Below are 21,324 nucleotides of genomic sequence, written 5' to 3' on the forward strand. Positions count from 1 at the left end.
AGGCGTCATACTTTGAACCTTATTTAAACTTGTTTGAACTGGGACTTGACCTGTGTTGATATGTGACGTCATGTTGTGTGGGATCCATTGGGACAGTGAATGCTTGTAGTAAATAATCTGTTTTATTTGTTTGATAAGATTTGGACAAAAAATCTCAATTATCCATTAAATCAGTCAAATGAAAATATAAAATAATTAACTCTAGATGACGTATGAGGCCGCATGCCCGTGGTATTATGGATGTTTATGTTGCTTTTAGTTTTACATTTTACACAACGAAAATGGTACAACTGTTTGAGAATAAAAAGATCAAGATGTAGAAAATTGAAGAAGTAATCTAATATGCAAAAATCTTAGGGTCGATATGATCCCAAGTGAGGGAAAATAGCCCAAAACAAAGTCCGATGATAAACTGAGAGAATTAAGGACTAGTCAATTCAAATCTAAATGAGAGGAGTTAAAACAAGCAAAATAACAACATTTAAAAACATAAATTAAAAAACAAGAACAACAGAAATTATATTTAGTGAAGGGAGAACACCCTTCCATTGCGGACATATCTCTCAGTATTGGAAGGCTTATCTCACTCAGCTGATACCTTTTCTATATACCCCCCCCCCCACCCACACACACACTAATTACGACTAATTAATTAGCTAATAGATTATTTTTTTGATTGATGTGTGTGTTGTCATCGATACTAAATATATGTACAAAATTTCAACTTGATCCTAGAAGGAGAAGTGGGAGATAAAAACATGAAACTATTTCCCCCAGACAAACAAAGTTCATAAAAGCTTTGTACAAATTGAACACTCGGTCAACAGTCTTTGCTTGTGAAGTATTAAACAATAAAGCTAATGATTCATCCGATTGTTCGCTCGTTTATACATTTGAATTATAACGCGTCCCTTCAACAATCAACAAGCAAACTATTTGTAAAACAACAACAACAAAGCTTATCTAAAGAGGAAGAACTCCGTCCTTAAAACTACATCTACCAATAAAGGACAAGCTATTTCCCGTCTTCGATATCAAACGAAATAATTAATTACTAATAATTAATTGACTAATTGAGTATTTTTTTTATATTGATTCATGTTTTGTTAGGTACAATAAATAATTGTTTAAAAGTATCAACTTGATCCGTGAATGTATGAGGAAGAAATAGCGTTAATAATTATTTGAGGGGACTAAACCCAACAAATTTAGCTATATATGTGAATACTGTAGTATTAGTTTCCTTTGTTGCTATTCAACAAAATAATGAATTACCAGTAATTAATTATCTAATTGTTTAATTTTTTTTATTGATTCATGTCTTGTCTAAGTCAGTGAATAATTGTGCAAAGTTTCAGCTTGATCCAAGAATGGGTATGGACAAAATAACTTGTGCATACTTTTTACCAGACAGACAGAGTCAGTTGATATAAGCTTTGTAAAAATTACTTTTGTTCACACACTGGATCCATATCTTTTATTCAACCATCACTTATGATGATTTAATGCTGACCATCTTTTATAGATTGTTTGAAAGAAAACTGAATAATATTTTATAATACTAACAAAATCCGTTTCATCTGTGGTAGTTTTCTAGTCCATCAGAAACAAAAATTTGGCTTCAGAAAATTGAAAGTCAATGAAGTTCTGTTTTGACTGGTTTCTGGTTTCACAAGTAAATTGTGGCGGGAAATTGCTTCCTCATTAAGACAATGGCTGGACACTAAACACTGAACAGACACACACACGTTTCACACAACGGCGTGTGTCTGGTCGACTTTATAATGACGTTTAAAACTTATTGCCTTCAAGTGACGTCATTTTTCTCTGGGGAAACAAAGCTTGCAGAAGTGTCTGTTGGGGAGTCTTACGTAAAATAGATAATACAAAAAAATCTTTACAAAAATGTAAAAATGTAAATTTAAACCCTGTTTCATCTTAAGTTTTGACTTCCTAATATCAGAAGTACAAGAAAACATTCTACTTAGGAACTCTGTCTGGTCCTCAGTTTAGATTTTAATTGTGTTCAACTTTGTAGACTCATAGACGTAGTTAGTAGTTATGGTATGAACTCCTTCACACACACACACACAAGCTCACATTTATATCAAAGACAGTGTTTAAATCAACAATAACGGCACAAGTGTTGAATCTACACCTTCTTTAAGTCTTATGCCTAGATAAGGTTCTGGTTACAAGTCATTTTAATTTCCAGGTTAATCGTTCTCTTTTTTGGTCTCATAGTGATAAATCAAACTAAAATGTAGAATCAGATTCGCATTGATAGTCCCAAGTTTGAATGAAAAGATAGGATGGTACACATTTCAGTCTGAGACAGAGAAAAGATTAACGAGAGATTTTTTGGACTCTAATCAAGCTGAGGTGACCAAGCTCGACCCGTCTACATTTCGTTCAAGGAACATACAACTGGAAGACTTGACTAGAAAAATATAAAAAATATTTTTTTTAACTCAAAGGTTATATTAAGCGTAGTTGTATCAATTACTTTGGATCAGTGGCGTTACTAGAGTGGGTGTCACTCGGTGCGGTCAGCTCAAGGTGTCTACCCCCCCCCCCTTTTCCGTCTTTTCTCGTTATACCACAATACATATACTTTATAATTACAAACATAAATTAATTGTTAAATAACTATAAAAGGAGTGTCGATTCTATTTTAGAATTCCGTCTATTACAATGTGAAATATAATTTAATTTTGCAACAATGCGTCTTAAGTAAATTACAACTTTTTTTTTCCTTTCTGGATTTCAAACTTAAAACTTATCAATAAAAGTAAAAGTTGATCTCAAATATTTCGTTAAGGGTTTTCTTAAATGATTCACGATTCAGAGACATTCTTAAGGTATTAGTGACATATGAATCGAATCCTGTGGCCTACGGTCAACGAGGGTGTCATGTGGCCAGTACAAGGCCCAACCATCTTGATATTTCCCCTACTAATGTCAGGTACCTATTAAAACTGGGTAGACTCAGAGGCGCCCGAAGGTCCCGAAATTAAAAAATCTCAGTCTTCACCAGGATTCGAACTCGGACCCCGATTCGGAAGCTAATCGCTTTACCACTCAGCCACTGCGCCAGCTCGTCTATAGAAATGTATGAAAATAGTTGAAAGAAAAACAATACAATTTTCGCTATTAAGTGACTTATTCATTCCAGTTAATAAGCCTTTTATTGATCCATTCTTTCGACTACCGGCATAGTTTTCCTTATGCTCTGGATTATTTCCCACATAAATCATGTGAATAAGGCAGATGCCTGGAAGAAAAATCCCATAAAATATTAAAGTCTATATCATTCGACTGACTTATTGTAACATTTTCTTCATCTTTGCTAGAGCTTCATTTACAGTCAACTTCTGAAATTATATTATTGTCTTTAGCCATTAGCCACTTAGTTACTTTCTAATTCTGCGGAATTAACATTAAAGGCATATGAGATTTTTGTAACATATTATGCCTGAAGAAATGTCGTCGTTTGATAAACAGTGATTATTGGTTGGTTGCTAGCTAGTAGCTACTACTTCAACAATTTATATAAAAAAGATTCGATAAAATATTTGTAAAATCAAGGCAGTGTTCATGCTGCTGGTATACAGCTGAAAGTAAGTATTCACCTTGTTTGTTTGTAAAATGTTTTACATGTTTCGGATGTTCTTTCCGAGTTGAAGATAGTTTACTTCCTATCCAAACCTTCCGCAGGATGGGAGCGGGCAGGATTTGAACCCTCGACCATCGATAAATCGGAACGACAGTCCAGCACGCAAACCGCACGACCTGGCAGCCACCTTCTGTTTGTGCTATAAAGTAGGATGCTATGTTTTGGACATTTTGATAGAATTTAGTTTTTAAAAGATTAAAATATGTTTAGCCGAAACTTAAAATAGAATGTACTTAGATATATTTCGTAATAGGGTTTGTTGGACTAGTCCGTTTCGTTTCTTTGATTAAAAAGTATTGGGCCGGAAGTCGCTTTTTTCCCTATATATCTTTGTATTTTTCAGTTCTCTTTTTAAATTAAACTGACATTATTATGCTATAATTTTAAGTGTACCTGATAGAGAAAAAAATTCTGCACAAAAATACGGGTAGTTGGAATATAACCCGATAGAGGCTATAAAAAGAAAAGACCTGAAACTAGCGCGTGAAACTACACATTTACAGTACTTTATTTGATGAGTATTTTACCCAAGATCTGTGTTGTTTTTTTTAGGACTAGCTTATTTCATGTACCCGGCATTTTCCGATACACAATTTCATACACAAAATAATTGTTGAAAAAAATTATAGTGATTTTAAACTTTAAATGATTACTTAAAAAGGTGTTACTCTAATCAATTTTGAATATTATTTTGTTATGAATGTCACTGTTTATTTTGTGTCTGTTCTAGTTTCTTAAATTTTTCTTGAGTAAAGGGGTCGTTTTTCTCCTCATGGGTATACCTGATTTCTCCAAGCAGCCTTTGTAAAATATTGGTCCTAAATAATGCTATGTTTATAAACGAAAAATCGCATGGCTGCATTATGATGAATGTACGTGTTAGTTCAATATATTTTATATTACTAGGTAACTATAAATAACAGCATAAATAGACGTAAGTTTAATTTTTTTTCTGTTAGATAAAGTCGTATGGCAAATTTTTGTTTATATCCTAATTCTAAAAAGTAATAATAATAGAATTATACAGTAAAAATAATCACTGGAAGTTTTTCTTTTAATAGTTTTGAAAGTCTAACTGAGTTTGTGTTTTTGCAGATGTACACAAGCTACACTATGAGTCAGTCCATCTCTTTTAATTGTTTAGAAATGAGTGTAAAAATGTAGGCTTCGATATTTTTAGCCTGAATTTTTAGAAGTTACAAACTTCAAACAACTAATATATTGCCTCTTCCATAAAACTTTGTACTTAAAAAATAAATTTATCCAATGCTCGAAATCCTGCTTGTATACTTAGGCCCTATTTAAATCGATCCGGTATCAATGTATTAAGTAGATATAACCCGCAAAAAAATTAAATGAAAGAAGATTGAGATATACATATATTTTTGTGACGGTACGGGGTACTGGCACCTTTTTTCAATGTCGGGAAAAATGATTACTTTTCTTGTAATTCAACGTTAATTGTTAATTTATTATTAGTTGAAAGTTAGGCAATCTATCACTGAGTACCGGAGCCTCTTTTTTATTTTTACAAAAAAAAAAAAAACAGCACTTTATATACTTTCAGCCGACATGCCGTATTATTAAAAATACCTCTATGTGAACTTCTCAATCATCTAGAGTCTTAGACAGTCATTATTTTAGACTAGATTTAAGTAAAGTCTAGACCTAGATTTAGTAGGCCTATTATTATATAAAAAAAATAATCAGTCATTATAGACATCATTCGCAATTTTATTATTAGGTCTAGGCATTGAAAAGTAAATCTATTAATAAACTATAATAGATCTAAGTCTAAGTACTAACTTATTAAATAAGTCATTATAAGTAGAAGTATTATAATGAATATTTGTCAATGAACGTTGATTGGTGTAATACTGGGTTCTTGCTTCCTGAAGTACTCTAGACACGTGACGAGACAAACACTATACGACTGACTCAAGTCCGTTCAGCAGACAACATTAAGTTTATTTACAACATAATAATAATATACTGCACTCCTTGTTAGTGCTACAAGTCAAGAAATAATAATCCTATCCGCATAACAGCGGTATCAAAAGTATCCAATACGTTAACAACAAATCACGTCCGCATCTCAGCGGGTAACAATAAGAACAATTACTACTAGTGACACTGGAGCTTCAACTATAGATATCCATTGAAATACGAATAATACCTTAATATCCAATAAGCACATTATGAAATCGACTCTCAAATATTATTAAACAACAATGACTAGTCCATCGACTTTCATGCTATATACATATATACACACCAGTCCAGGAAGAAACGTCCAACCTTCCTGTACCGGGAGCAAGACCTTACTGACTTGACTTGACTTGACTCAAAGTCAACTCTATTCACTCTACTTCCTGTTTTCTACATCAGGAATTCCACGTGTCTTTTAAACTCTTAACATGACGTGAACTTAAGATCATGCAATGTCAACTAAGACTGTGACAATATTGTATAGATCTAGATTGACTAGATTATAGATAGATCTATAGATAGATCTCTAGTTTAGTAGATTAAGTATAGAGTATAGTAAACGTATTACAGTATTATTAGATCTATGTCTTATGTCTATATCTAATAATCTAATAATTAAAAAACTTTAGTCTTTATTAATATCTAGACTTTTTTCTAATAAAAACTGACTATAGGCATAGCATAGGCTAGACTAGTCTTAAGATAGAATCTATACTATTACTAGATCTATTCGATTTTTATATATAGATCTAGTCTTAAGATAGAGTCTATACTATTACTAGATCTATTCGATTTTTATATATAGATCTAGACTAGAATTAGATTATAGATCAAAATATACTAATGGAGAGATGATATGAGGTGTTAGCTAATAGCGTTGCACAAGAAACAAAACTGGGTTTTTCTAAACTCTAATACTTGGTATGTAATAGTAAAACAGCACCTACCTAAATAAATCGTAACTAGCAATCAAAAACCTATATTTATTGTAGTATATATTGGTCTGTGGTTGTATTTTATATAGCCTTCGTAACTTCTTCTATAGAGAAATGACTTTTGTAATTTCTTTTACTGAAAATTGGGCTATTCGCGTCTGACACATATATAATTTTTATGTTCAGCAACAAACCCTATTGTGGATAACATGTTCTAATTTTAGTCACTGACACTTACTTTTCCTTAATTGCTAATTATTGCAAATTGCATTATTTTTCTCATGCCTGTCACCCGGTGCGGACTGCACCGCCCGCACCCCCTAGTGACGCCACTGCTTTGAATCAGTCATGTAATTAAATTTGTAATAGATGTAGACTAAATAAAAAAAACTGTGCGATTACAAATATTTTTACCGAATGTTTTTGTTTAGCACGATTGTATGCAATTAGCTTTCTCAACACGCTATGATAATTATCACTTGTCTAGATCAGTTGGAAAAGGGGTGGGGAGGGTTAGAAAGAAGGGAGGGATATGTGTGAATGTTACCCTGATCGCTTTTTAATTGCATTTACTAAAAATTCAACGTTCTGAATTCAAACTCGAGGGCTAAAACCTCTTCGCCTATTGTGAGGACTACTGTGTCAGGGAGTTTTTATAAAAATAGAAGATTTTATAGTTATCTATTGTTAGTTTCAAACTTTAAAGCGGCGACCTACAAGTGGGCTAATTCAACTTATACCACCACATCAATTTCTTTTCTTTGTTCAAGATACCAAACACAATAATTAATTACCAATAGTTAATTAAATAATTGGTTAATTTGTTTTAACTGATTCTTGTTTTGTCAGGTAAAATAAATAATTGTAAAAAATTTCAGCTTGATCTGAGATTTGGTGTGGGAGAAATAACGTGTACAAACCTTTTATCAGACAGACAGACAGAGTAAATTTGATATAAGCTTTGTAAAAATAAATTTCTTTCGGTATATTATATATCTACACGTTTTCAAACTTTACAACCCTTTTACATATTACACACTTTACACATAACACACTTGATACTATATATATTACATAGTTTACATATGGTACATTTTACACATTACACACTTTACACAATACACACTTTACACGATACACGTTTACACACTTTACACATTGCATACTTAACACATTCGCCCTTTACACATTTTATGTACTACACTCGTTACATACTTTACATACGTTACACATTACACATTTAACATTCTAAACACATTACACATACTACACACTTTACACACTGCACATGCATCGATTGTTGCTATTCTTTCTTGTTGTATTTCAAATGTCCTCCATGTTTTGCTGACTGAAGTAAAGAAACTAGTCTGGACAAATATTTTGTGTACGTTATATTACCGCCCTTGTCACTATTCTCTCCCTCTTTATAGTTGTTGATCTAATTGAATATTCAACATTATGGACACACGTCAACGTTCCGAGTGAGGTCCTCAAGACGTCACTGCTCTACTCAAGTCTGACCACGTGACAGCAGGAGGTCTTGCAATATGTTCTAGATGAAACACAAGTGCCTGCTGTATGCTGCCCCACGAGTCATGAATGATTCATTCTACCCGTTGACTCGAGATCATAAAGCTCACGTCTTGTTATTTATCAGATCAAGGGTTGAAATCTAAATAAGTATTCGAATCATTCCTATTTCTTTAGGATAGTCTTCGGGAAGTCAGATGTATAAAAAAATGGCAACCTACACTGATAGTATTACCAAAACAAAAAAAAAAAAAAAAAAAAAACCGCAGGAATTGGTAAAAAAATATAATGTAAATATTTTTCGGTTAACACATTCTACAATAAATCTATATAGCATCACCATAAGTGACTAGGTCTCTATAATACATTACATGACTAGGTCTCTACAATACAACGTAAGTGACAAAGCCTTTATAATTCAACATAAGTGACCAGGTCTTTATAATACAAGATACGTGACCAGGTCTCTATAATACAACTATTTCATTATGATAAGTAAAGGAATTGTCTTTTTAAGTTTCATTTAACGACTGATGTTCGTTTAAACAAAACTTCATACTTCAACTTAATAATTTAGAATCCTAAATGCTGCTGGCAAAATCATTGGCAAAAAACAAACCCCATTTGGGCAGTTGTTTGAGACAAACATCTATAAAAAAGCTAACAAGATCCTCGAAATAAAGAATCACCCTTTGTGTCAGGATTTTGTGATTTTACCATCACAAAAGAGATACAAGACACCGATAGCAAAGACAGACACAAACACTCTTTTGTTCCCCTGGCAATCAAATCATTAAATAAGAACAATCTGGTATAAACTTTGTCACATGTAAATTATGAGTGAGTCTGGTGTGAATGTACACTTTGGTTTCTTATAGTTATAATGTTTTTTGTTTGGTGTAATGCACAAATTGTAAGACAAATTTCCTTACGGATAATAAAGATTATTATTATTATTATTATTATTATTATTAACTTGTCACATGGCCCAAAGAATTGTTAAGAACTTAAAAATTGTCACACACAAAAAAAACGAAAAATGTAAAGAAAAAGCTTGGTATTTACTGTACTGCGTGATAAAAGAAAAAGCTTGGTATTTACTGTACTGCGTGATAAAAGAAAAAGCTTGGTATTTACTGTACTCCGTGATAAAAGAAAAAGCTTGGTATTTACTGTACTGCGTGATAAAAGAAAAAGCTTGGTATTTACTGTACTCCGTGATAAAAGAAAAAGCTTGGTATTTACTGTACTGCGTGATAAAAGAAAAAGCTTGGTATTTACTGTACTCCGTGATAAAAGAAAAAGCTTGGTATTTACTGTACTGCGTGATAAAAAGAAAAAGCTTGGTATTTACTGTACTCCGTGATAAAAGAAAAAGCTTGGTATTTACTGTACTGCGTGATAAAAGAAAAAGCTTGGTATTTACTGTACTGTGTGATAAAAAGAAAAAGCTTGGTATTTACTGTACTGCGTGATAAAAGAAAAAGCTTGGTATTTACTGTACTGCGTGATAAAAGAAAAAGCTTGGTATTTACTGTACTGCGTGATAAAAGAAAAAGCTTGGTATTTACTGTACTGCGTGATAAAAGAAAAAGCTTGGTATTTACTGTAGTGTGTGATAAAAAGAAAAAGCTTGGTATTTACTGTACTGCGTGATAAAAGAAAAAGCTTGGTATTTACTGTACTGCGTGATAAAAGAAAAAGCTTGGTATTTACTGTACTGCGTGATAAAAAGAAAAAGCTTGGTATTTACTGTACAGCGTGATAAAAGAAAAAGCTTGGTATTTACTGTACTGTGTGATAAAAAGAAAAAGCTTGGTATTTACTGTACTGCGTGATAAAAGAAAAAGCTTGGTATTTACTGTACTGCGTGATAAAGAAAAAGCTTGGTATTTACTGTACTGCGTGATAAAAGAAAAAGCTTGGTATTTACTGTACTGCGTGATAAAAGAAAAAGCTTGGTATTTACTGTACTGCGTGATAAAAGAAAAAGCTTGGTATTTACTGTACTGCGTGATAAAAAGAAAAAGCTTGGTATTTACTGTACTCCGTGATAAAAGAAAAAGCTTGGTATTTACTGTACTGTGTGATAAAAAGAAAAAGCTTGGTATTTACTGTACTGTGTGATAAAAAGAAAAAGCTTGGTATTTACTGTACTGTGTGATAAAAGAAAAAGCTTGGTATTTACTGTACTTTGTGATCAAGACATGCCAACGGTCATGCAAACAAATGTAGGGGCTATTAAGTGACCATTTCGTCGTCATTGTTATTGAACATTATTTTAAGGTTTAACAAGAAATTTTGTTTCTGAGGAACACTTTGGTTGCACTAGAGAATTCAGTTAGAAATATGAAATTGACCTTCCCCCCCCCCCCTGTTGATTATGTCATACTAGTCGACCCGCGGCGTAGCATACACCGCTTCGTAATGGCCATGATCCAAAGGACCACTAAATAGCGGGTTATGGAGAGACGTTGACCGGATTGTAAACTCGAGGAGGTTCATGCGGACGTTCTCGGAAGTGAATAGTGATGGTAGCGGGAAGTATTTGAGACATCGCCACAATTTCAGCCTTGCCACCATAAACGCCGGAAGTATTCCTGTAGGCAGCGTATTGTCGAGCAGAGTGTATGACTGTGCTTCCGTGAGCAAGAACAACGGAGAGGACGTCGCCATAGTTATCCCATCCCTATGTTCTCAAACGAAGCTTATAGCCATCTTGCAAAGTTCAAGAGCAACAGTGTCGTCGATGACATTTTTTCTGAAATATGCGACTGATAGAAATAAACAGTTAACTGATGCAGGAATTTCAACTACATTGAAAGACCTGTTGACTCCACGAAACATATGCTAAACGGTGGCCATGGTTAGTAAACGAAGGGCAATACGAAGGGGCAAAATTAAAACAAAGCTACAGAAAAACATGCAACTATTTTAATGACACCAGATATTGACGTGTGTAAAAAATACATAAATGTAGTCAAATATAGAATGTATAAAGAGAAAGATTACTTGTTCTCCCCCCCCCCCCCCCCCATATTTTTTTCCCTGAGCCGTGCTCTCTGTTGCCGCAAATATTACGTGGGGTAACTCTAGTCCGACTTGCAGAAATAAAAGAGTTATATTTCCATCCGTGACTTTTTCGCGGTGTCCCACATGGTTGGGCCACGAAGAGAATTATGATGTCCTATGAGATATTTTAATGTTTAATAGTTGAAGTGAACTATTTGTCCAAATCTCGGTTTCATCAATGGGCTGCCTGGTAGGCTCCTACTAGGGTCACCAAGATGGTCCCGGGTTTGAACCCTGCCCTTTGCCCTCCCCTTACCGTCCCGCAGGAGGTTTGAGTTAGAATAGGTGGTAATCTTCAGTTTTGAAGGCATGTATACAATAACAACAACAACAAAAAAAACAATAAAAATAAATGTATAGTCGAGGCCTTGTTTTGTTGCCTACTTCAAGTGTGATAAGAAATCTTTAACTCATCGTAAAAGAAAAACAATGGCAGAACAGTTTAATTTCTGTCTGTCTCAGGGAGTGTGTATTGACTAATTTTGTTGAATGGGTCAGACGGCTTTCGAGCTCATGAATAAAGGAAATATTTAAACGATGGTTTGACTGAACATTGGGAAGTTTACGGTAAAATTTAAGATCGAATCAGGATGGCAATTTAAAATAACACATTGTCTACAGTATGTAGGCCTACACTGATGGCACTTTAAGATAAGATGCTATCAAATCTCATTGCAAACTGAGTTATTATATGTGCTAGACATATTACGTAAAAGCCGGTTGACTGCAATATTTTATTAAACAAACATGAAAAAAGCCTATTTTTGAACTAACGTTTTTTTTTAACTTAAAGCAGAAGAACCTATTTGCTTCCAGTTTCTGTAGATTTGGTTGTCGCGGGACTTTGAGCCCTTACCGAGCAACACGATACGTCGCATGCTAAGAAGAACAGAAAGGTTTTAATAAGAGAATTTATTTTGCTTCTGCTAAAAGCCACATCATCGTTTCCGCACCACATATCCCACAATGCACCATTTCAAGCCATTAGAACAAACAATCAAGTATTATAATTTTACCTGAGCAAAAAAAAATCACTAAACCATAGAAATATAAAAGCCTATTAGCTGAGCGACTTTGTTCAGAGCACTTATATGTTTACATCAAAAGTAGCTCATAATTAGAAGAGAAGAGATGACTACAAAAAGAATAAAATAAACTGATTTCCATTTTTGAGTCTTCCCAATTAAGACCATTGTAGTTAACTTATGAGCACTCTCTAGCGAATACTCTTCTGAATTCAATAATCAATTAATGAAGTAACCAAGAGAACCAAACCTCAGAGCTAAACATTGAAAGATTGAGAGAGCAAAGATTAACATGATGTAATCAAAGATTGATTGAGAGAATCATGTGCTTGTAATGTCTTTTGAAAATTCTTTAAGTTTAAAACTAGATCTCTCTCTTTTCTCTCTTTCTCTCTCGCTCTGTCTCTCTTTTTTTTCTGTCTCTGTCTGTCTCTGTCTTTCTCTCTCTCCCTCTCTCTATCTCCATCTATCTCTGCGCGTCATTCTCTCTCCGTCTCTGTGTGTGTGTGTATGTCTCTCTCTGTCTCTCTCGTATTGCCCTTCGTTTCCTAACAATGGCCGCTTCACATATATGTTCAATACCTATTTTAAATATTTCCAAACTAGTTCTAGATGTATCGATCCCTTATCCTAGAGTGATAGAGTGTGATAGAGTGTGATAGACCAGGTCAATACTTGGATCACTTTCTTCAATACAAGAAGACTATTAAAAACAGTTGTTATAACACGATTAGGCATTGGGCACGGAAACTAGGTTTTTTTTTTCATTCAAGCTTTGACTCAGGGACAGACTGACTCAACCATTCAAACACAAGACAAGGATTTGAGGTGTCACAAACATAATCACAGAACAAGGTTACAAAGACAGTCTTCACCAGGATTCGAACACGGGACTTCCGGTTCCAAATGCTTTACCCCTCAGCCACAACATCTCCATATATTCATTTAGCGTACACTTATATTTTTTAAAATAATAATTATTAACCTTATCCATACATTCAAAATTAATAACATGTTACATGTAATAAAGAGAAACTAAAATAGATTTATTCTTCAAACAAAATTAGATAAATTGGCAACACTAAAAAAATTAAAATAATTCTTGACCTTCTTTAAGCTACAATTGTGTACAAACGCAAATAAAAATGAACATCTCCATTGTCATTTGTCATACAAACTAGACATAGATCTAGCTAGATCTAGACCTAGTTTTAGATCTAAATCTAGATTTAAGATCTAAGTCTATGTCTAGAAGTAGCCTACATCTAAGTCTAGATCTAGAAATAGATCTAAGTCTAGACTCTAGATGTAGAGTTAGATCAAAGTCTATATGATCTAGATGTAAGTCTAGATCTATATATCTACATCTAGAACTAGATAAAGACTCTTGATATAGCTCATCCAACACTTCCTTGATTTTGTACACCGGAGACACCAAAAAGCTTTTCATAGTCTCAGACATCAATAAATATAGACTGGCCGAAGGAAGTCACTTCATGTCACTTGAAAACATGGATATCTATTGTATTCGGATTTCCGAATTATGAAAAATTGCACGATCTTCATTCTTAGAAATTAAAAAAAAAACACTTGTGAAAATAATGTAATACTTATACAGGTTATGGCTGAAATAGATATGAATGTTTAACTTTTATACTGCTCATAAATGCTGTATTATAAAGCACACAAAATTGCAAGTCACAAATTTTCGATTCATAAAACTCTTTAATCGGCCAGTCTATATTTATTTATGTCTATGTTCATAGTTTTCCAGCCAGTTATAAAAAAACTCTTTGATGTTCAGTGTTACCATATAAATTAAAGTAATTAATGATCCCGAATAATGAGTCAAAAATTTGTCATGAAAATATCGTCTTAATGTAAAAAACGCAAGTGCAATTATCATTAAGCGGAATTGAGAGTTAAACAATTTAACATATTACCTAACAACAACAAAAATGGTTATTAAAATTTGAATTGAAAAAAAAATCAACGAAATAACACATTTTATCTTGGGATTAACACTAAAGTAATGCGGGAAAGAATCTACAAATATGACCTGAAGGGAGGGATTGAAACACACACACACACTGAACGAGGGAACGAACAGAACGGAAGCAAGAAACAAGTGTCATTGTTTTCTGTGTAGGTGTTAGTGTGTTTGTGTGTGTGTGTGTGTGTGACAAGAAGTATGAGTATGTTTGTGAGGGAGCACAGCCTATAATATACAATATCACGTCTTCTCCGGGAACACTTTTCAAAAGTTCCGGAACAAATATTAGAACCCGAAATGAAACAAACTTCTGGAAAACAAAAATTGACATTTACATTTGCAAGTTTGTCACACACTTTCAATATCAATACAAAGTGACAGAAGAAGAAAACAACAAGAACCTCAAAACATTCTCAAAGACAAGAAACGAAACGTCATGTTTTAGAACCAAAATACAAGGAAAAACAAGATCAAAATAAAAAACAACTTCAATCGTGTTAGAAAAGTGATAAAAAAGCGAGAGAAAGAGAGAGAGAGAAAGAGAGAGAAAGAAAGAAAGAGAGAAAGAGAGAAAAAGAGAGAGAAACAAATATAAATATAAACATAAATATTAATATATATATATATATATATATATATATATATATATATATATATATATATATATATATATATATATATATATATAGAGAGAGAGAGAGAGAGAGAGAGAGAGAGAGCAAAGCAGCTTAAGAGAATAAAACGGTAAGAGCAAGAGAGAAATAGAGAGAACTGATGTCTATAAAGGTATAAAATATGATTGGCTGACTTTTCAAGTACGTGTATTGTATAATACATTTAAAAAAAACAACAATTCTGGCTGCACTGTACTCCGATTCTCTCCTTGAACTAAAAAAAAAAATTCTGTGATTTATTTTTAGCGAACTGAACACATAAGTTCAATTTAAACAAGAAAAAAAAAAGCTTACAAATAGAAATCTTAAGAAATATTAGGGGGAATAGATAAATATATAGATAGATAGTTAGATAGATAGATAGATAGATAGATAGTTAGATAGATAGTTAGATAGATAGATAGATAGATAGATAGATAGATAGATAGATAGATAGATAGATAGATAGATAGATAGATAGATAGATAGATAGATAGATAGATAGATAGAGAAAAGGAAGGACAGAGAGAAAAGATGGGGAAGGTGTTAGAGACCGCAAAAGAGACAGGGGGAGCTACACAATCATAGAGAGAGGGAGAGAAAGCTAGAGGGTCAAAGAGAGAGAGAGAGAGCGCGAGAAAGAGTGAGAGTGTGTGTAATAAAATCTATTACTGACCACCATGAACAAGAACCAGTTCACTGCTAACTGACCAGTCATTGTCTGGCCGGATTAGTCGTGTCTTGTAATCAACCGAGATTCACTCCTAGAGGAAAATAAGCATAACTACATTAATGCTCTTGAAGACAGGACTTACTTCAAGTAGACAATACTTTAGTAGCCAATGCTTAGTTTAGTAGGTAATACATATTCGAAGTATGCAATACTTTGATAAGTAATACATACTTGAACTTCAAGTCTTGACGTATTCAATACTTACTTTAGTAGGCAATACATACTTGAAGTATGTAATACTTACTTAAGTAGGTACTTGGTAATACATACTTGAAATACGTAATGTTTACCTTAGCAGGCTTATCTTACACGAAGGCAATACATTATTCATTTCGATGAGAGGGGGTTTAGCCCCTGTGACAAGTCAAAAGCTTGCTGTCAGAGTCACTCATTTTATCACAGCATTTATTCTATTTTATCATTATTTATTTATTTTATTTTAGTTATTTCCCCGTCCTATCCCCAATTTTTTTCCCGCCTCACCTTTTCCTCGTCTTACTAGACTGAGTCCACCACCTTGGCGGCTTTTCACTTATCTTCCCTTGACCGGGGTAAAGATAAACACACAGTCTCTTTGATCTTACCCGCCGGATGTCTGACGGCCGCAGTTGACACCACCTTGGGTGGAATGCAAGTCAATCTTTCTTCTCCATCCCCCCCCTCTCCCACATCTCTCTTTGATCAAAGAGATTACTCGGGTCAACACGCCTCGTGACACTCCAAGGTGCGACTTTTGTCGGACTTCAACCACGTGTAAGATAATTCTTAGCTTAGGGCATTTCCTGTTTCCGCCCGTCTCTCTTGCGGCCTTTATAAGGTAAATTAAATCAAGCCAGACCCTCTTATTTCTCTATCGCTGTCAATCGAGTCTGGACTACTTCATACATTCTTTCTCTTAGAGGAATACCTGGTGGTAAGCCGAACTTAATCATAGTTCCAGTATTTGTGCATATTTCTCACTGGAGATTATCATGTGTATTTCGCTTATTTCATTTATATTTAATTAGTGCATTGTGTATTTCTCACTGTCGTAAGTAGAAAACATAAACATGGCATATGTATTGCATTAATCTATTAATGCTACGTTGCTCAATCGATCGTTGACGCAACCATGTTTATATTTGTACATCTTATTTTATTTCCTTTATCTCGGCTGACCGCCTTGATAATTTTACTAGCGCACTAATACTACGCTTAGAAAAGAGATGTGAATTATCTCCCCTTTAGTCATTCTACTTTGACGAGAGTTGCGCCCCTTGAACGGACACCCTCTCCTTTCAAGCGCGCTCCATTGTTCTCGGCCGACGGTCGTATGTAAACAAACCGTCATGGTCGCTGACCACCGCCCATTCCCCCCCCCCCTTTTTTTTTCTCTTCCAACTTGTGTTGTTTATTGAGATTATTATTTCCCCTTTTATGTACATTTTTATATTGCTGCTACCAGCCCTCTATTTTCTAAATCCCATTTGTCATCATCTCCCCGTTGTGTTCAAAAGCAATTTTACCAATCTGACGAAAGCACATCAGTCGAGGGCATCGATAAGATGCATGAGAGACATGTCCTAACTTGTCTTTATTTATCCGCAGCCTCCCTCAGGTGTCTGCCTATTTGCTGTTTAGAGTCTACTCGACACTACTCAACTATTTATCGGATCACTCACCTGCCTATTTGTTTGGATCTATTGCCTTCGCACTTAGTTCTATTCAGCATTGCACCACTGCCTACTTGCTATTGAGTATCATCTACTGTCTACTTGGATCTACTCACTCTATTAATTGGCGCTATCGGCTCTACTTGCCCGCCTATTCGACAGCCAACCTGTCAACTTATTAGGTGCGACGTCCCTATAGACCCAGAGTCTGTGCGAGACGTCATAGCTACGCCAAACCCTCCGCAACTCACTGGACTTATCCTGCTCACTACGCTGCCCACGGCAGATCAGCTCTGCCTGCAGTACATTTGTGCCCACGGTAGCCGGCCACCCGCCCTACTGTGCCCACTACAGATATCAGAACTTTGGATTAAGACTCCACAACAATTGTATCACCGGCGTCCCTCTATCCGCTAGAGCGCCATCTCCAGCTGCAGAACCTCAAGCCAGGACACAGCCAGCTGCGACCCAAGCAGGACAACCAGCTAAGTTCAGAAGACAAAGTGACATACTCTCTTATTAAGTGCAAGAGTGATGATTAAATATAGCATTAATTAGAGATAGAGGCAAACCCTCCCCCTTTTTATTCTTCTATGTAAATATTTATGTAAATAGATATTCTTCAATTTTAACTTTTGTATCTGTCTTTCATTTCTTGTCTCGTTGCGTGCCTGCTCCCGATTTATATGCTGACGGGTTGGTGTGTGATAATTTCAAAAATAATCATCCCCTAGACACTAAACACGCCAAACACAAGTCACCTTCGCTAACCTGTCACAGCCCCGAAACCCCAAACCTCCGGCTACATCCATGTCTCAAGTAATCAATACTTAATTTAATTAGGTAATACTTACTTAAAGTATGTAAAACTTACTTTAAGTAGACCATTATTAATTGAGTTCACAAACCGCTTTGCATTCAAATTTTACATTTAATTCATTTAACTTTTATTAATAATATTTTTTTTTAAGCGGCTCCCGAAAGGGGAAAAGACGCTATTAGTTTTGTGTGAAATATCTGTCCGTCCGTCCGTCCGTCCCGTTTAGATCTCGTAAACCAGAATAGAGTGAAAGTCCGACATAATAATATTTTAGTCCATTCAAAGTCCTGATGCAAAGGCTACTTTTTTTCTTTTCTAAAAGGGAAAAATCTAATTTTTTAAATCACTTATGTAAGCAGTTTTTTCATAAAAATACACCACTTTTACAACTATTCACTATTAATGTAACAAACACGGGAGGCTCCTTAGTAGGGATATCAATATACACTATAGTTTTAACACATTTATGCAAATGGTTTTAGACTTTTTGTTAAACATTTTTTTTTACATTTGTATTGCTACGTTACATAAGTTCTGTCCCACTATCTGCCACATTTACCCAAAAATAATGTTTACTTTTTTTTTAAGAGAACAAAATCTATTTAGTATGTATATAAGTTGGACATAATTTGAAACAACAATTAATAAGTAGGTTTTCATATTATCGCGTGAACTGCAGTACTGCCCTGCAGCCATAGAACACTCAACTAAAGGATTTTTTTTTACGGAAATGTTTTTTTCTTTTTTTTTTTTTTTAAAGAATTTGATTAAGAGATTTACCCTTTACAAAACAATTATATTAATTAGATAGTAATTATAAGAAATCAGTTAGGCCAGGTTCGCACTCACTTTCACATATCCTTTGTTCTGCTTGACCGCTGGGACACCACACATGATCTGTCAACCTTCTTTCTCCATTCTTCTCTGTCATTTGTCTTTGATAAAATTTAATTCTGATGTTCTTTCTGAAAATATTGATATCTGCCTTTTTACCTGCCTGGGTGGACCACTTCGGGGGCTGATTTTCAGTTTGTGTTCCCACAAAAACTGTCTTTGTAACCTTGTTATTTATTTTGTATAGTGCAACTTGAATGCTTATGGCATACAAAATATTCCCCAAATAACTCTTCTTCAATGTTTGACTAGACAATCAAGCTGTTGGGTATCTGGAGAAGATTCAGATTTGATTTTCATAATCCCTGATACACCCAGGACCGGCCTCAAGCTAAGTGAATAGGACGTCCTCAAATGGCAAAAAAAATTAAGACCGAAAAATAACAGTGAATTAAAAAACTTCCTGTATCTTAGAATTAAATCAACAAATAAGTTAAATTTCCTACAGCATCTGTAGAACGCATGTGCTTCATGGACTATTCATAATCACAAGACTAGAAATAATGTTTTGTCTTTTCACCAAAAAGAAGTAACAATGGACTTCTATCTAACAAGGAGATGTAAAATTTCATCTGAGATATTAAACACATACTAGAGATTTATAGCTAGGCTTGTAGACATAGAGCCATACCCCATAGAGCTTTGGTATGTTTGAGATTTATAGCTAGGCTTGCAGACATAGAGCCATACCCCATAGAGCTTTGGTAGGTTTGAGATTTATAGCTAGGCTTGCAGACATAGAGCCATACCCCATAGAGCTTTGGTAGGTTTGAGATTTATAGCTAGGCTTGTAGACATAGAGCCATACCCCATAGAGCTTTGGTATGTTTGAGATTTATAGCTAAGCTTGCAGACATAGAGCCATACCCCATAGAGCCATACCCCATAGAGCTTTGGTATGTTTGAGATTTATAGCTAGGCTTGCAGACATAGAGCCATACCCCATAGAGCCATACCCCATAGAGCTTTGGTAGGTTTGAGATTTATAGCTTGGCTTGCAGACATAGAGCCATACCCCATAGAGCTTTGGTATGTTAGAGATTTATAGCTAGGCTTGCAGACATAGAGCCATACCCCATAGAGTTTTGGTATGTTTGAAATTTATAGCTAGGCTTCCAGACATAGAGCCATACCCCATAGAGCCATACCCCATAGAGCTTTGGTATGTTTGAGATTTATAGCTAGGCTTGCAGACATAGAGCCATACCCCATAGAGCCATACCCCATAGAGCTTTGGTATGTTAGAGATTTATAGCTAGGCTTGCAGACATAGAGCCATACCCCATAGAGCTTTGGTATGTTAGAGATTTATAGCTAGGCTTGCAGACATAGAGCCATACCCAATAGAGCCATACCCCATAGAGCCATACCCCATAGAGCCATACGCCATAGAGCCATACCCCATAGAGCCATACCCCATAGAGCCATACGCCATAGAGCCATACCCCATAGAGCCATACCCCATAGAGCCATATCCCATAGAGCCATACCCCATAGAGCCATACCCCATAGAGCCATACGCCATAGAGCCATACGCCATAGAGCCATACCCCATAGAGCCATACGCCATAGAGCCATACGCCATAGAGCCATACGCCATAGAGCCATATCCCATAGAGCCATACCCCATAGAGCCATACGCCATAGAGCCATACCCCATAGAGTTTTGGTATCTTTGAGATTTGATCCATGTTTCGCAATTTCTTCTCTACGAAAATCTCCCTTGAGTTGTTTGCGAGGTTCCGACCAATCGGAGACCCCAGGCGCTGCCTAGTTTGCTTTTGCCTAAGGCCGGCCATGATATACTGAAAGATTAGATAAACTATTCTTTTCCAACCTTTGTTTGCATTGTTGCTATATTAACTAGTAGACATTCACATTTAAAACAGACCTAGCACAAAGAACCAGAACAACGGGAGCATCTTTGTTCATCCAATTCTGCAAGATTTAAATACGTGCTTGGAAACATTCCATTGACATGATTCAGTGATGGATGCTGACATTAAATCAATGTTTTTTTAAAAAGTTTGTCTTGAAGCGTCAAAGAAATAATTGTACGTCCTTTCATACAAACGCGATACACTTATTGTACACACACACTATACACAAACGTATTGTACACACACACACTATACACAAACGTATTGTACACACACACACACACTATACACAAACGTATTGTACACACACATACTATACACAAACGTATTGTACACACACATACTATAGACAAACTTACTGTACACACACATACTATAGACAAACTTACTGTACACACACATACTATACACAAACTTATTGTACACACACATACTATAGACAAACTTATTGTACACACACATACTATACACA

The 21,324-nt window shown here is 35.0% G+C and overlaps 1 protein-coding gene across 1 annotated transcript in view; it reads left to right on the forward strand.

Annotated features, from left to right (window-relative positions):
- Positions 1-20,651, forward strand: part of LOC129924530 (protein lifeguard 1-like) — a 45,510-nt gene extending 24,859 nt beyond the window's left edge. Inside the window, exon 2 of the mRNA XM_056019759.1 lies at positions 20,277-20,651. Coding sequence (XP_055875734.1) covers positions 20,277-20,651 — 375 coding nt within the window. The remainder of the gene's footprint in view (positions 1-20,276) is intronic.
- Positions 20,652-21,324: the final 673 nt, after the last annotated feature.

This window comes from Biomphalaria glabrata, chromosome 1 (genome assembly GCF_947242115.1).
Source record: "Biomphalaria glabrata chromosome 1, xgBioGlab47.1, whole genome shotgun sequence".
Taxonomy (NCBI): Eukaryota; Metazoa; Mollusca; class Gastropoda; family Planorbidae; genus Biomphalaria; species Biomphalaria glabrata.